Source organism: Cyprinus carpio, unplaced genomic scaffold (assembly GCF_018340385.1).
Source record: "Cyprinus carpio isolate SPL01 unplaced genomic scaffold, ASM1834038v1 S000006746, whole genome shotgun sequence".
Classification (NCBI taxonomy): Eukaryota; Metazoa; Chordata; class Actinopteri; order Cypriniformes; family Cyprinidae; genus Cyprinus; species Cyprinus carpio.
In genome coordinates this window covers 1286168-1304234 of record NW_024879345.1, presented here as the reverse complement: position 1 = coordinate 1304234, position 18067 = coordinate 1286168, and the positions used below count along the sequence as shown (strand labels likewise).

The 18067-nt window shown below is 35.5% G+C and overlaps 1 protein-coding gene across 3 annotated transcripts in view; it reads right to left on the bottom strand.

Annotated features, from left to right (window-relative positions):
- The window catches only part of LOC109059203 (glutamate receptor ionotropic, kainate 2-like), a 242839-nt gene that overhangs the window by 34516 nt on the left and 190256 nt on the right, over positions 1–18067 (bottom strand). For all 3 annotated transcript variants that reach the window (XM_042755741.1, XM_042755742.1, XM_042755740.1), the window contains 2 exons: positions 14866–14984; positions 10801–11018 (listed from right to left, as the gene is read on the bottom strand). In XM_042755741.1, the coding sequence (XP_042611675.1) occupies positions 10801–11018; positions 14866–14984 (337 nt within the window). The remainder of the gene's footprint in view (positions 1–10800; positions 11019–14865; positions 14985–18067) is intronic.

Sequence of the window (18067 nt, the reverse complement as noted above, 5' to 3'; positions counted from 1 at the left end):
TGCTTAGTGCAATGAATATGTATGCATGAGGCACCGGCGCGATCAAATCGCTGAAACATAAAATACTCCATCACCTACAGTAGGGAATAATTTGATTTTGAATACAGTTTAAAGATTCAGTAATATAAAAGATTATTAGAAAATGTATAAAGCGAACACTGTTACGTTCTTATTTCTCTCTGGAACCTACCACAATGCAATTTTCCCTGAATGTCCAAAAGACTGCAAATGTGACTTTGATTTCATATAACAATTCAACAAAAAAGGCAATATTAAGTGCACATTTTACATTTTAAATGTAGCCTACATTTTAAACACAATATTTTCAATATGGTTTGTTATATTTTATAACAAAATAATAGTTCTAATGAAATCCGCAACAGAACTGGTGTGCGTCTCCAAGCAACAGCAGTGCTTCATTAGTGAATGAATCTGCAGCTTTGAATGATTCGGAGAGTCAGTAATGATTAATAACCCAATCATAACTACAACCATTTGCTTCATTACTGAATGAATGAATGAATGAATGCTTCGCCTTGCTCATTAGACAGTAACTTGCCACCACCTACTGGCGATTTTAGTTTTGAATCTACAGGTATCACTTGTTTTGCCATCATTATTTGCTTTATTCATTATTTTAATAATACACTTAATGGAATGTCAAGATTATGACATAAAACATGACATACAATTAATAAGGCTAGAAAACCTTTTTCTCTATAACAGTAAAAATACACCTGAAAATCAATTTAAGAGAGCAAAAATGTCCCTTAATGGAAAAGGTGTGACTGCGGTCTAAGTGGGGGTAGGCTACTCAGAATAATGTTAGGCTAAATGCCCAAGTGGATACACCATTGTAAAAGGTTTGAGAACCACAGGCTTAATAGATTTCTGCATTGATTGCCTGTAGTAGCCTTTATTTTTAATAAAATAAAAAATGTTCTTATATTAAGCCACGTTAAGCGCGTTTTCTATTGGGAAGAAAACGCTTAAAATGTAATTCAGCTCATATGGGCTGATCTGCTTGCATGTACACAGAATATATTTTTGATAAGTTCTATAGCATATTTGGTCTTTTTTTAATCAGCGTCTTCATTAAGCTGCATTATCTTTATGGGAAAAAAATGCTTCTGTTTTTCTGAGCTTACCTGCTTTCATGTATAATTTATTAATAAACTGGATACCGAATTCAGCCTTTTTATACCACTGTCTTTCTATGAGGGATAGCCTACGCTTAAAGTGCAATTTACTGGGTTATGTTCATATTATGGGCTATTCTGCTTGTCTGTACACTTTATTAATAACGTGTGAACTGAATTTAGTCATCCAGTGTTTTACATTAAGCATTTTATAATGTCCCAAAACCATGCCATGCCGTGCACTGACTATTTCATCCAAGTTCAAAACAAAACCCCATGAACCGCTCCATTGTCAACTTATGGAGCTGTATGAACCACTACAAGCTGTAAAGTAAACAGGAAGTGTTTGTCCGAACTCAACTGGTTTTGCGAGAGAACACAAAAGTTTTGTGAGGGAATGCAAAGTTTCTCGAGGGAACGCAAAAGTTTCGCGAGAGAATGCAAAAATTTTGCAAGCAAATGAAAACAAATATCTTTGAGAGAAAACAAAAAATTTTCGAGAGAACAAAAAAAATCTTCATGAAACACCGCAAAGTTTCGTGAGGGAACGCAAAAGTTTTGCAGGAGAACGGAAAAGTTTTGTGAGGGAACGCAAAGTTTCGTGAGGGAATGCAAAAGTTTTGCAGGAGAACGGAAAAGTTTGGGAGGGAACGCAAAGTTTCTTGTGGGAACCCAAAAGTTTTGTGAGGGAACGCAAAGTTTCCCGAGGGAACGCAAAAGTTTTGCAGGAGAACGCAAATATCTTTGCGAGAGAACAGAATTTTTTTTTTGTGAGGGAACAGAAAGTTTCTCAAGGGAACGCAAACGTTTTGCGAGCGAACGCAAAAAATCTGAAAAATATTGTTTCCTGTTTTCACCACCATGACCCTTTAGGGGCTCCGTAAGTGCCAATTTCAACAAGCTATATAAAAAAAATAAATATCTGTGGGGAAATTTGAGCTAAAACTTCACATACACACTCTGGGGACATCAGAGACTTATTTTACATCTTGTAAAGGGGCATAATAGGTCACCTTTAAAATAAAGTGTGACTAAATAAATAAGCTCTTTCTGATATACAAACTCGATTCCAAAAAAGTTGGGACACTGTACAAATTGTGAGTAAAAAAGGAATGGAATAATTTACAAATCTCATAAACTTATATTTTATTCACAATAGAATATAGATAACATATCAAATGTTGAAAGTGAGACATTTTGAAATGTCATGTCAAATATTGGCTCATTTTGGATTTCATGAGAGCTACACATCCCAAAAAAGTTGGGACAGGTAGCAATAAGAGGCCAGAAAAGTTAAATGTACATATAAGGAACAGCTGGAGGACCAATTTGCAACTTATTAGGTCAACTGGCAACATGATTGGGTATAAAAAGAGCCTCTCAGAGTGGCAGTGTCTCTCAGAAGTCAAGATGGGCAAAGGATCACCAATTCCCCCAATGCTGCGGCGAAAATTAGTGGAGAGTTTTTCAGAGAAAAAAATTGCAAAGAGTTTGAAGTTATCATCATCTACAGTGCATAATATCATCCAAAGATTCAGAGAATCTGGAACAATCTGTGTGCGTAAGGGTCAAGCCCGGAAAACCATACTGGATGCCTGTGATCTGTGGGCCCTTAGACGGCACTGCATCACATACAGGAATGCTACTGTAATGGAAATCACAACATGGACTCAGGAATACTTCCAGAAAACTTGTCGGTGAACACAATCCACTGTGCCATTCGCCGTTGCCAGCTATAACTCTATAGGTCAAAAAAGAAGCCATATCTAAACATGATCCAGAAGCGCAGACGTTTTCTCTAGGCCTAGGCTCATTTAAAATGGACTGTGGCAAAGTGGAAAACTGTTCTGTGGTCAGACAAATCAAAATTTGAAGGTTTTTTTTGGAAAACTGGGACGCCATGTCATCCGGACTAAAGAGGACAAGGACAACCCAAGTTGTTATCAGCGCTCAGTTCAGAAGCCTGCATCTCTAATGGTATGGGGTTGCATGAGTGCGTGTGGCATGGGCAGCTTACACATCTGGAAAGGCACCATCAATGCTGAAAGGTAGATCCAAGTTCTAGAACAACTTATGCTCCCATCCAGACGTCGTCTCTTTCAGGGAAGACCTTGCATTTTCCAACATGACAATGCCAGACCACATACTGCATCAATTACAACATCATGGCTGTGTAGACAAAGGATGTGGGTACTGAAATGGCCAGCCTGCAGTCCAGATCTTTCACCCATAGAAAAAAATTAGCGCATCATAAAGAGGAAGATGCGACAAAGAAGACTAAAGACAGTTGAGCAACTAGAAGCCTGTATTAGACAAGAATGGGACAACATTCCTATTCCTAAACTTGAGCAACTTGTCTCCTCAGTTCCCAGATGTTTGCAGAGTGTTATAAAAAGAAGAGGGGATGCCACACAGTGGTAAACATGGCCTTGTCCCAACTTTTTTGAGATGTGTTGATGCCATGAAATTTAAAATCAACTTATTTTTCCCTTAAAATGATATATTTTCTCAGTTTAAACATTTGATATGTCATCTATGTTGTATTCTGAATAAAATATTGAAATTTGAAACTTCCACATCATTGCATTCTGTTTTTATTCACAATTTGTACAGTGTCCCAACTTTTTTGGAATTGGGTCTGTAAATACATTAATGAATGATTAACAATCCCTATTACATATGGTACAAAAATAAGTACTGCATTTCAACAGTGCCCATAACAACATGTATATAGTATGTTTACTTTGTAGTTAAATTATTATTATTTTATTACGACAGATTAGTTAAATATTTGTTGCCTAAATATGAAATCTATTGCCTTTAGGATGTAGTATATAGTAGCACATACTGCAGAAACAGATTTAAAGGGGTCCTATTATGCCTTTTAAATTTTTCAGCTTTAGTTAAGTGTTTTCTTGCAAAGGTTCTGCATGATCCTGTGTTAGTAAACATTCTCATGGTCTGAATCAGGCTCAAACAAGTATCACAAAATTGAAACCATCATTAAAATTTACAGCTGAGCAGATAAACTTGCAGTTATTGTAAGGGGTGCTCTAAGTGGTTCACCAATCACAACGCACTAGGCCAGCTAAACAATCAGAACACATTTCATATTTCGAAAGTAGGGGTTTAATCGAAATTGGAACTAAACAGTAATTGAGACATCAAGAGAGATGCTGCAATAAATTAAAATATGTGAAAAATAATTGGAAGTTTTAGAATAATCAATCATGAAAACCTATTCTAACCTATCAAGACTACGTCAAAGGGACCCTACTATACTATAAACAATTATAGTATAGATTTTTGGGCAGTTATCATTTCATTGGTGAATTTGTCATTGAAGTACACTGCAGCTAAGCAAACACACATAAACGCTTGACAATCCCGACAACATAGGAATTTTATTTATTTATTTATTTTTAATGGCAGCTATCTGAACTGTCTATAGGCATTTTATTTGAGCTTATTTTTAATTGCTCATTAATTTTACTATGAAAGCTGTACAGAAGAAAAACACTTTACTGTAAGCTTGTGCACTGCATGCAAAGTCATGTCTGCGACACAAATGCACAGTCTTGTATGTGATTTTCTTGTATAAAGCAGGCTCTGAACAATCACTGTTCTTCCATCAGTTTCACTGTATCATTTCAACCGGAAATCTGCTGTGACCGATGTAGAGTATAATGCATGCTATAATTTGACTTAAATTCAAAGTAATAAAATAATATAAGAAATATTTCTCAATCCACAAAGTGAGGTTTAATAAAGATAGAACTGCGCCTTTACATACATAGTGTGCAACAACCATAAATGATCACTAAATTAATGTCATGTTAAATATAGCCCAAATTCATAAAAATGCAGAAAACTGAAAATCTTTGATACCTGACTTTCAATGCCTAAAATATTTTATTTAAATTTCTAATTAAAAATTAGACTATGTGACACGTGAAATTTGAAGTCCTCCATAATCATTCATTTAGAAGACAATAAATTCCTGAAATTGACATGGTAACACTCTAAGGTGTAGTTACATGTTCTTAATATAGCAATAACAGTTAATTACGCATAACCACATGTGACCTAACCCTAAACCAAACCCTAACCCTAACATTAAGAGTAAGTACTTGTAGTTTATTAATATTACTCAGTGTTTTTGTAACAATGTCACCTTACAATAAAGTGTAACCTTTGAAATTACAAACTTACTGTACATTCAGTATGTATTTATATAATTCATAATTAAACATATTACATTAAAATGTATAATTATTATTTTAAAAATGGTACACCTTAGTGTTATACTTATATACCAGATGCTCCATTATATATATATGTATATATATATATATATTATATATATATATATATATATATATATATATATATATATATATATATATATATATTTATATAACAGTCCAGGGGTGCTCTTCACAGGATCCAAGAATGAAAAAATCACCGAAGATTGATGAGACCAAGATTGCAAAGGAAATATGAGAATCTGCTAGTAAGGGTTTTGAAACCGAGAAATGGCCGCACATTCCACAAAAACTTTCTCTACAAATTAAAAAGACAGTGATAGCAAGTGAGACAGTCGGCAAACATTTTCTCACTGACTCTTATGGAGAGACAGATGTGACTGAGGAACAGCAGCCTAGAAAGTGAGCCAAGGTGTGCTCCTCTCTGTGAAAGGTTGCCACAGATTGTTTTGATACTGAAGGATAAGAGAGAGAAAAAGAGAGAGCGAGAGAGAGGTCGTGCTGCTTTCCCAGTGAGCCTGCTTCTCTTTTTGATCATAATATCTTTTGAAGCATAGAATGTGGCATACTAGACGTGACAGATAATACGATGCCTCAGAGCAGAGAAGGACAAAGAAAGCAAACCTCCAGAGAAGAGGAGGACTATATCTGGCCAATACGTCTGCTGTGTTCTCCACCTGCTTTCATGGGTTAGAATATTCTATAATTTAATGTGTCAGCCTAAGGGCAGTATGTTCAGCATGGGAAATGCTTGGCTTCCAGATGGTGGCTACCTAAAATGGCCATAATCTTCAGCTACTATGATATTGAAGCAGATGACAAACTATCTCATGGCTGAAAATCAGATTTTTTTGTTAAAGCTAATTTTTACACTAAAATGTTTTATGGCAGGTCTTTTTGATAGAGAGAAAGCTGTACATTTATGATTGTATTTATTTGTTTATTATTATTATTATTATTATTTTTACAATAATTCAGTACAGGAAGATTTTTTTAACTATTATTTCAAATGTCAGGCTTAACAGGGTTAACAAATACAAGTTTTGATTTTAGTATTGTATTAATTAAACTCAAACAGTTTTATTCAGAAGCCCAAACAAAGAAAAAAATATGAAATTTGTGGGCCAAAATGTATGCTTTTAATCTATTGCAATACAATGACGATTGAGATATTACCTAATAAATATTCCTCAAAAGCATGATATATCATATCCGAAACTGTATTTTAACAAGATATAAGTTGCTTTAATTTGTAAGTGTTCATTTTGAAATATTACTAACATTATACAAATATATTCATACTTTATTAAGACTTCACACCAAGACATTTAACATTTTTTTGAAATATACTAAAAGGCCTTTTATTTGCCATTTTGTACAACAGGATTTTCAGACCTTAGAAATCTGTGTACCAAATATTATTAAAGAAGGCATTACAGGATTTATAATAGGCTTTATTTAGAAATACTGTAATAAATGTATTGCCTATTGTTATTTAATGTTAGTTAATACATTAACTAACATTACAACATAACCTATTTGAACCTTATGTTAAGTGTTAGCAAAACATGTTCTCTTCAAAGAAGCATACAAACACACACTTGATTTTACTGGCATCACGTGCAACAATTTTCAGTATATTGTCACAACGGGCAAACCCTTTTTTTTTCTTTTTTTTTTTTAATGGACAGTTTTCTCTTTCAGGTTAGATGAGACATTTGCTATATAATTTAGTTAAAGTTAGCTAACTGGTTGACATGTTTATAGCTAACCTCCTGTATAATCTAGTTTAATGACAGACATTTAAAGTAAACTCTATCGCCCCCTCAGGTTTGTCACTGCCAGATAAAAGAACACACATTAAGCCTGCCTGCAGTGCATTTGCCAAACATTTATGCAGCATAACACGCTCTCATCGAGCATGTTTCAAAGTAAAATCCCACAGACTACCCAAAAAGGAATCATTTTAACAGGACAGGCGAAGTATATTGAGGATAACAGAGTGATCAAAGGATTAAATCGGTGCTCTCTCATTAATGCAGTCATCCAGCTCCAACTCCCCAGTGCCTCATCAGACACTCGCTAGCGGCCATTTCAATAAACCTCAACATATATTATTAAAATCATTTTTTCAGCAATAAAACCCTAAATTGCTAAAAACCTCCAACAGTTTCAAGGTCTAGAGATTGCAGCACTTGAAATCGCCATTCTGAACTCTTCAGCAGAATCTCACACAGGAGGCCAGACACTACAGCATACCCACACCATCTCATTCCAGCCGGGAGTTAAGTCTGTCGTTACAGGTCACCGATTTAAACTGCTCTACTGTAAAATAAATGAATAAACATGGGTAAAAATGGACCAAATCCATTACATTTTTAGGGCCAAATGATTTCAGCCTAAATCAACAAAATAACCAAAACCCACAACGACACTAGCCAAACCAATATATATATATTAAAAAAGATAAATTATTTCCGTGTTTTTGCCACAAAATTATGTTTTATTAGGCTATATGTGGAATGCACTCGATTTCTCTCGCTCTCTCTCCCTTAAAGACACACACATACAGTACGGACACACACTCACACACGGAAACACACACTCGCACAGAAACTATATATATAATAGCCTACATAACTGCATAGCATGTGGACATGTATAGTATTTTTCTTTTTGCATATTACAGTAAAACAAGAAAAAAAATCTCACTCACTAATAACTGCGAGGGTTATATGCATAGGAGATGTTTTCAAAAAAAAAAAAAGAAAAAGAAAGAAAAAAAGGGCTAATTCACAGCACATGTATATGCATTAAAATCTGTTCTTAACCTTATTATAATGTTAATGCATTTGGAGTATTCTAAACGAGTGACTACATACCCATAGATTAGTAATTTGCATAAAACACACCCAAACCTTCTCCACATCCTTTACTTCATTTCAGCAAACATATGACACTCTCTAAAGATGTGATCCAACCTGAGAGCACGCACTGAATGATCACTGAGCATGGGGAAAAAATAAAAAATAAATAAATAAAATAATCTACTTTATTGATGAAACACGGTTTGTTTGTGAAAATGCTTTTTCTTTCATATCACACACAAATTTAAGCATATCCACGACTAGTGAATGAGACCCATTGTTCTAGATTATATAGCAGTAGATTACAGTTATTTGGCTTGTAACAATAGCAAATTAATAGCAGCTGAAGAAGCCAGCTGTGAAAGTAGAGATGTAAAGAACATAAAACCCCAAACACAAAACAATTTCAGCCACAAGGGGTTACATATGGTTATGCTAGATATAGTTCTAAATTTCTGCAATTAAAGAACATAAAATCAACCCATCTAATTTAAAGTGTAGTGTTCTTGAGTTCTGTGACTTGTCTCTCTGTAGAGCATTATAAAGAATCAATAAAAGCAGTTTATCAAACCGTCAATCACTCACACTGCCACTCAGTTACTCAATACATCAGCACCTGCTAAAAGAACATATGTGTTCAGCTCTCTGAACATCTGCTGTTCCTGTAGGAAATCTGACTGCAATGGATTACAGGCGTTGTCAGGGCCAGGATGCTTTGAAAGGGCTATGTTTTGTTGTTGTTGTTGCTCTCTTTCTCTCTCTCGCTCTCTCTTTCTAGTAATCTGCTCTAGTCTTGTTATCTACAATAGGATGTATTTTTCTTTCAATATTTACACATTATTTGAGTGTGTGTGTGTGTGTGTGTGTGTGTGTGTGTGTGTGTGTGTGTGTGTGTGTGTGTGTGTGTGTGTGTGTGTGTCTGTGTCTGTGTGTGTGTGTGTGTTTCGCCAGAGTGAAGCCAACACTTTTTCACTCCGTAATGTATAATAATTCCATGGAATTTAAACTGGATATCACTGGATATGAAAACAAAAATGTTAAGCAGGACTTGATTTTGTCCTTCAGGAACTGATTGGATCATGATAAGAGATTGAACAAAATGGGTTGAACAAGTTATAAGCATATGTGACATCAAAAAATAATATGAAAAAAAAAAGATAAATGACAACCAAATTTTCTTTTGAATAAACTGTAATGATGAACTGTTCACAATAAGGCAAGGAATATGCAATGAAGCAAACAGGGTCAATTTTGACTTCTGCTGACTAAAGTTTAAAATAAACAATGCAAAACTAAAATAGATTATGATAACATTTAAATTTCTATTATAGTCGAATTCAGTGAATTACAGAACATCATTACATGCGCAATATACCTCTGTAAATTTGCAAGGATATTAAACAGAAGCTGACAGGAAAGACAAAACGTCCTTTGTAAGAGCTTACTTCACTTTTGGCACAGAGGTAGCTGAGGATTTCACTGAACTGGTTACAAACTGGCAATCAAAACCAGACTGAGGGGACACTCTCCATGCTGTGATCTCAGAGCAAAAAATATTGACTTAATAAGAGGAATTTAAGTGTCGCAGTGAACACATTCACAGCCCCCTGGGACTGAATAAAGAAATGCAGAGTAGATCTCCCGCATGCAGTCATAAAATGCTTTCAACCTTTGTCACTTCCAGCAGTCCAAAATGATAAAAGCTCTGAAACACAACCTCAATTATTAGGTCAAGTTTAAAATCTTCATTCTCAAACATTTCAAACATTCAAACCCCTTTTAAAGCTTAGATTTTCAGATAAGATGGTCTGATGGGAGACCACTGATAGCACGTTTGCCCTGTCATTGCTATTATATATAAAATAAATAAATATCTCCATTTATACAGTGCATTAAAAAAAATCACAAATTTTGTGTTCTTTATATTTATTATTATTCTCCATTTATACAGTGGATTTCTTCCTTAAAATTACGCATTACTAAAACCTACTTCTGCTGGGTCTATTTGAAAACTTCCAGGTGTTTCCATAGAGAAAACAGAAAATGTCAGGAATATCACAATCCAGATTCAAACTCACACAAAACATGTGACACCAAAATTCAATATGCCAAGGCACGCAAATTTTTAATGTCTCTTCACCAGATGTCCTTACTGCACAAAACAATATTTAAAATATTACCCTGTCATTGACCTCCCTGGTGACTCAGTAAAGCTGTAATCAATTAAATATGTAATTAAATCAAATCAAATTAGAAAAGGATATTGTACAGTTAGCTGACAGGGTGATAAGGTTATATATCATCCTGATGTGGTCAATTAATTTTTTCTCATCCCTCTAATTATACAGTACATCTGTTTAAATTATAAACAAATAAACTGCCATAAAATACTGATTTAAGTTAAAATAAATGAGACAAAATTGTCCATGAGACAAGAAACACAATGGCCAAAGGTCGTTATTGAGCCTTTTTAAAAGTTCTCTGTAGGACTTGATATTACATGTGCTTCAGTTGACAGCTTCAACTCACCTTAAAGAAGGTCATTGTAGCGCCATCCTCCACCACTCCATACTCAATCTTGGTCTGCTTGGCCAGGTCATCAGCCGAGTCAATTGGAGATTCCATTCTCTCCACAGTAAGGAAGGCGGCTAGGTTGGCAGTGTAGGAGGAGATGATGATTAAGGTAAAAAACCACCAGATGCCTCCTACTATCCTGGTGGAAAGTGCTTTGGGCATGAGCTCAGATCCTAGCAGAGAGGAGCAGAGATAGTAGTTAGGGAAAAGTAGTGGTCTTAATGTGAGGACCAGCATCAGATGCACAGGCCCAACCTAGTCTGGACACAACAACTAGTTGCAGGGAAAGGCTCTGCCTGCTGACAACTGGGAAAACACATCTATGCTAACCGAATATGCCAAAGTCAACTGCAGTGAAGGTGGGAATTCATTTATATTTTAGGATAATTTCTGTGGTCAAATTTAATTACATTACAGACTCTCAGATTTGTGTTAAATCATAAAGGGCTCATGATTTGCTTCTGTCTTTGAACTGCCCTACACACTTTAGTCCATTTGGCTTGTGGGTAAAAGCCAGAATGAAGAAGCATTTTGTGTCACAATCTACGTATAATTTTTCTGTTATTCCTTAATCAAGCTGTCACCATGGTCATGCAGAGGAAATTAATTGATGGGGAAAAGTCCGGACAATAACTAGTTGTCCTAGGAGGAGATGTCAGAGGACAAGAGCGCAGGGAAATAACTGGCTCCTCTTCTCAAGTTCTATGAGTCAGCTGTAAGCTTTGATCTGGCACATTGAGTCCATGGCAAAACACAATGGACTGTTGAAAAGATTAGCCGTTACATGAATTACAATTGAACTGCAATTGTAAGTTCCAGTCAGGCCTGTCCTGTCAATCAAGTCTAAAGTTTGGATATTTATCTCTAGCTGCCAGACAGCCCGAACAACCACAGAAACGGGAAGGAAGAAAGAGAGAATTACTCTTCTCTTATATACACTAGCAATTCCGTTGTTAAAAGTGATGTGTATATTTTCTTCGGTTCTTAAAGACATTCTCCTTTCCCATCAGAGACGACTTTAAGTGCAAACACTGGGGTGCTTAAGTATTTAGACATGTGGCTCAATCAGTGGTATGAGTTTTGGACAGGAATGCCTGTTTATCCAGACTAGTAGTCAGGTACAAGGTAGAAGGGGCAGGGGGAGTGTGTGAGAATCTAGAATCGCATATATTACACACTTCACCTTTAAACATGACTTAGCATAACCAATAGCAGAAAAGCAATGGAGAAACAATGGAAATATATATATAAGAAAACCATCCCAAGAAAAAAGTTGAATGCTGTATTTTCAAAGTATCACCATGCTGGACCATCTGGTGACCTTATATAACCTGGTTGGGGCTGACTGTCATGTACCCAAGGTAACGTCATGTCCAAGCACGCCATCCCACAGTTTTCTGGGGGCTGACAAGCCATGGGCAGGGGAGCCTCTCTACAGTGTAGTGTTTCCCACTCATCATGAGACATGCAGACAGTCAACATACACAATCCCTGCCTGTTTAGCCCTCAGCCGAATGCCACATCTTCTCTTCCAAACTCAAAGAGAATCCTGAACAAATGACAGTCCCAATGACACCCTACAATTATGTTGTAATGGGGTGATGCTGTTGGACGATAATACCTCCCTTAATGATCCAGTCACACTAGCACAGGCTTTTAACAGCCTTTGCTTAATGAGGATTCCTTGTTGATATAAATATTGTTGATAGAAAAGATAAATAAATAAATGCAATCCACACTGTCAGTCACATGGTGGGGTTCAGTAGTTAACCTGCACACTGATGAACCCACATTTGCAGTCAAGCATCTAAGAAAATCACGAACATGCTGCTCCTTCTTATGTGTCTCAACATCATTTGTCCCTCTAGTTCAGAGATCTATATCCCTGCTCCTGAAGAACCACTGTCCCATAGAGATTAGCTCCAAGCCAAATCAACACACCAGAACCAAATTTTTCAGGACTGCTTGAGAATCCAAGACAGGTGTGTTTAAGTAGCTTAGAAATAGACATGTGCCAGTATTCGGTAATGTGATATATCACGGTAATGAATATGCACGTTATTGTTATCGTAAGAACTTCTAAATACCATGAATAATTATACATTACAAATTATTCAGAATTTTGGATGCATTTTAAGTATACTTTTCCCATCAACTGGTCAAAATGCACAACACAGCTGTATGCTGCTTGAAAGACAAGCGTGGGCTGTGATGTAAACAAGCACGCATGAGGAGCACATGGGGGCACACGTGAGAGACCTGCTGAATGAAAGCACATTCACTCTCTGACAGCATATGGCGCTAAACTGCAGAAAATGCAGCCATTTAGCCTGGAAACCCCATAAATAAAGCAGCTGCTACTTTCTAAAACGTATTTAAATAGATTTAAATAGCCAATCAGATTTGTGGATTTGCTATGGTGTTCATCACAGCGCCAAGTACTTAAATATTTAGACTTAATAGGCTATTCATTTACAAACTTTCTTTTTTTACATTTTAATCTGGACTACAACATACCCTAGATGTTGTTTGAAAGTGTTTTGATTCTTTATTGTTCGTTAACACTTTACATTAGGGCTTCATTAGTTAACATTAGTTAATTCATTAGTTAACATAAACTTAATGAAACATTCTTCTGAACATTCATTAATCTTAGTTATTCCAATATTTAATAACATGTTGTTAAAATCGAAAGTTGCAACTGTGTTATTTCATGAGCTAACATGAACCAAGACTTTTTTATAAAGATTAATAACTTATGTAGCAAATGTAGCTATTGCTCATTGTGAATGTTAATGCATTAATTAAGGTTAACTAATGAGGTCTTTTTGTAAAGTCATGCCTATTGGTCTTTATAGTACTTTTGCACTTTAATCTGTGTAAAACAATTTACTTTATATATTTTTCTGTATTGCTTTATTGTATTTAAATATTCGGTTATTTTTGTTATAAGAAAAAAGTTATTAAACCTGTTATACTGTATTATGGCCAGTTTCAATACCGTGATAATACCGTTTACCGTGAAAAAAAGCAATAGCAATTAATCGCAACATGAAAATTTGATACTGGCATATCCCTAGTTAGAAATAAACTTTGCAGGACAGTGGGTCTCCAGAAGTTGGGCTAAAGACCGCTCCTCTAGTTGCTGACTGCATATGGCCTGTGCATGCTTTTTGATTCATTAGAAGAATTAAACAGCCAAATAGCTCTAACAACTAGAACTGCTAGCCAAAAATACCTGCAATGTTTCTTAACTTCTAAAATTGAAAAATAATAAAAATAACTAAATCTAAAAAAATAGCAAACAACTGGTCGCTGGTTTCTGCCAGTCCACAAATACATCTCTTTCACAATGTAGATTTCACAAAGACTCACAGTGCTAATGAGTCTAATGTGACATGGCAATCCAATCCCAACTCTAAACCATTTCTTTTGATAGATGCAGTGCAGATTTGATCATTACCCATGCTACTTTGCAAACAAAGTTGTCTTTTATTACTCAACCAAATGTCATTACATTCTGATGCAACACAAAGGCATGCAGATCAAATGTGACATTCTCCTTCAATCATCATAGGCCTTTCTCTATCTCAAACATCTGCATCCTGAGGCTGAGAAGATGTGGCATCAGGTTTTGACAGGGTTAGGGTTAGAAGTTAAGAATAGATATGGCAGTGTAGGACATAAGACCAACAATTTATCTTTGTGTCATGCTGCCATTTTTTTTTTTTCATATGGAATTGGACTTACCTGCTCAGAACCTTGAAGAGTGAAGACAATGGTGGTTATGGAAAAGTTTAGCATGCAATAAATGATCCTCTGATTCTCTACCAAAAAAAAAAAAAAAAAAAACGAAAAGTCCCACACAGTCCCATTCATACCATTGGACGGCAACCAATTTGCTTCAAGAACTACATGCACAGAGGCAACCATGCGTCATAGTGGGCCTGACAAGAGCAAGTTGGGACCCCCAGCAAAAGAGTGGGATGTGTGCTAAGGGGGGCAGGCAGAGGCGTCTACCTTGTTGCATGAGAGCTCCAACTCCGAACCAGAAACTATTTAGCAGGGTGAAATTGTTTTCCACCACATCCGAGTCGGGGTTGCACGGGTGGGGGTTATACCATTCGTAGGGGCTAAACCTGTGGCAAGCAACACAGAACACACATATACATTTTAGTCCATATTATAGTACATAGAAAAAATAATTGAAGGAATGGCAGGTCAACCTATAGAGAAACAAGGAGAAATAAATAGGTTAGCAATTATTAAAGAAAAATACTGTTCTCTTGAATAATCTATCTATATCTCTCCGTCATTTTATATAAATGGTTATTATTTTTTATTTTCTCCTCGATGCAACAAATAAGTTAGGCTTGTGTTAGGTTACATGCTAGAGCTGTTTATGTTCATTTCAGTCACCCTTTTTAAATTCCAGAAACTCTCAAATAGCATATTCATATCAAAGGCAACCATAATTATCAATGCATAATTTTATTATTTTCTGCAGCACAATCCTCTACTTTAGTAACAATGAAGCTATTGTACAACAGTTTACCATTTATAAACAATAGTTTATATTTTATAAATAATTTATCTATTGTTTACCAATAAAGTTTTTTTTTCTTTATTTTTTTTAATGTAATATACATGTTTATATATGTATGTATATTAATCAATGTACCACATATTCTGTCATTAAAAAATGCATTCAGTAATTTGTTTGCACTTGGTGTGAACAAACAAAAAAAATATTTTGAATAATAATAATAATGACATGCACTCACAAAGTACACAAAATATTGTATGTTATGGCCTGGAAAAGTACTTTGTGTACTTAGTAAGGCACATTTCTTTTTTATTAGTGATTTTTTTTTTTTTTTTTTTTTTTTTTTGTAATTGACAGCCATGCTGTCAAAATAGCTTAACTTGTAGTTAACCCAGAATATTAATTTAAAAAGGATTAGTTTAGATGCCCAATGCAGAATAGCTAGTCTGTTCCATCATCCCCAAACCCCGATCCCTTGTTCTGTGCTATCTCTCTCCCACATTGAGATTTCCCATTTACTCCAGCTAAATTTAAGTGACATTACATTAATAAAGGTTGATTGGTTGACAATTAAGCATTGCGACCCAATTCTGTTTTTGCTGAAGTAGTGGAATAAAAAAAAAAAGCATCAACAGGCTTTTCAAGAGTTAAGCAATCAGATACCAGGGAGAATTTTTTTATTTTGTGTGTGTGTGTGTCTGTGTGTGTCAGCAATTTTTTTATTCTCTGAAATAATAACAAAAATGATTGACTTTCAGAGACTAACAGTGGCGTACACAACATTTTCTGCATAAAGCCTATGAGCAAGATTCATCAAGTGCTGGTGCAGTTTTTTTTTGTTTTTTTTTTCTATTTAAAATGACTGCTGTGCTCTTTAAATAGCTCAACTTCTTCATAATAATAATAATAATAATAATAATAACAAAAACAGTCTACACAACATTCCCACATAAGCTCTACTCAAGAACCTGGCTAACGGAACATACCAAAATATAAGTATATACATACAGTACATACCTGTATGAATACCTTATCATTTTATGACATGAAGTTAAGAGGTTAAGATGCTTCCTTGGAGCTAACTTCCTATGTAGGCTGTAGACAGCAAGGCAGCTCAATAGAATAGAACCATAGGACAATAATTTTTGAGCTTGAAACTGATAGATCTATTCATTCGTTTGCTATTGGTGATGCAAGTCTGAGTAAATACAAACTATAAACTTGCAAAGATGCTGCCCCAGACATTTCATGCTAAGGGTCTTTGTGCAAGTTCACACAATCATGTTCTGTAAAGCCAATTACTAACGGCAAATCTAACATGGATGGCTGTCATCGAGTGGAACGTGCCAGCGGAGGAGAGAGGTGACGAACAGACTCTGTCTGCATGAGACGCGGCTTAACCTGCTGCTACGGGAAGCGTCAGTCGCCCGTTAGCTGTCAGTTTGATCCAATTATACTGACCTTCTGCTATCTCCAGTCATCTGCGCCGCAGAGGGACAATTTTGTGCAAGGTCAACATGAAGAGATAAACAGAGGCTGAGGAAACATTGATGCCTCGGGAAAGAACAATGGTGTTTTTGTTTTGTTTTTGTTTTTTCCCAGAAAGTCATTGTTCACAGGTCTGATAACGCACCTGATAACAGTCATGTCAGATCAGGAAGACTGACATATTTAAATAATGCAACTGTGTAGTTGGGTTTAGCAGCAAAAACATGGGCTGAGGTCATGTTGTTGAGCTAACATACAGTTCAATACGGATGCTACACAAGGATGCATTGCTAATCAATGGACTACCATAGATTTCAAAGACTGACTGCTTGTTCAGCATAGTCTTACTGGGTTTTCGGTCTTAAGAGATGTCTAACTTCCCTGTAGTATTCCAGTGCTAAGCATGACTTCTATTGAATCTAAATTTTCCCTAACCTAAAATGGAAACATCTGTGTAACACAGTTCATAGTTCGGGAAGAAGGAGGCATGAAAGTGGCAAACATTTACATAATTTAATAATAATAAATAAACACACAACTTAAAATAGCGCGACAGCCCCTCACAGATGACTATATTAATATATTATATTAATATATAAAATATATATTTTAAGCATAAATCTTTGTTAATAAACAATTTCTTAATGTTTATGGTTATAAAAAATGGTGATATAAAAATGCATTTAATAAAAATAAAAAAAATGTTTTTTCTTCTACAATTTTCCTGTTTGACACTGTAAAGCTGCTTTGACACAATTAGTATTGCATAAAGTGCTATACAAATAAAGATGACTTGACTTTACTTCTTGGGTAATTGTATCTTAAATATTTTTACTGGAAAATAAAAGAAAAATGATTTTTTTTTATCTTTTTCCCAGTGCTTTCTTTCCATCCTCCCTCCTAGACTTGGAGTTAATTATCTAGTCAGCCCCACACAGCAGTCTGTTAAATCATCCTAAGTGCAGCCCATTTAGAAGCATATTCCACCTGGAAATGAGTGCGAATCTGATAAGCACTTGCCCTGAATGGTGAAGGCATTACTCATCTTGTGAGGAGCACGTATCCTTTCCTTTCACATGCTTGGGTTTTCTCACTGCACTAGGACCGTTGTTCATTAGTGATGTTCACTGAGGCAAACATCACAACAAATACTGCTCATACTTTCGTTCAGGGATTTGAACAAACTCC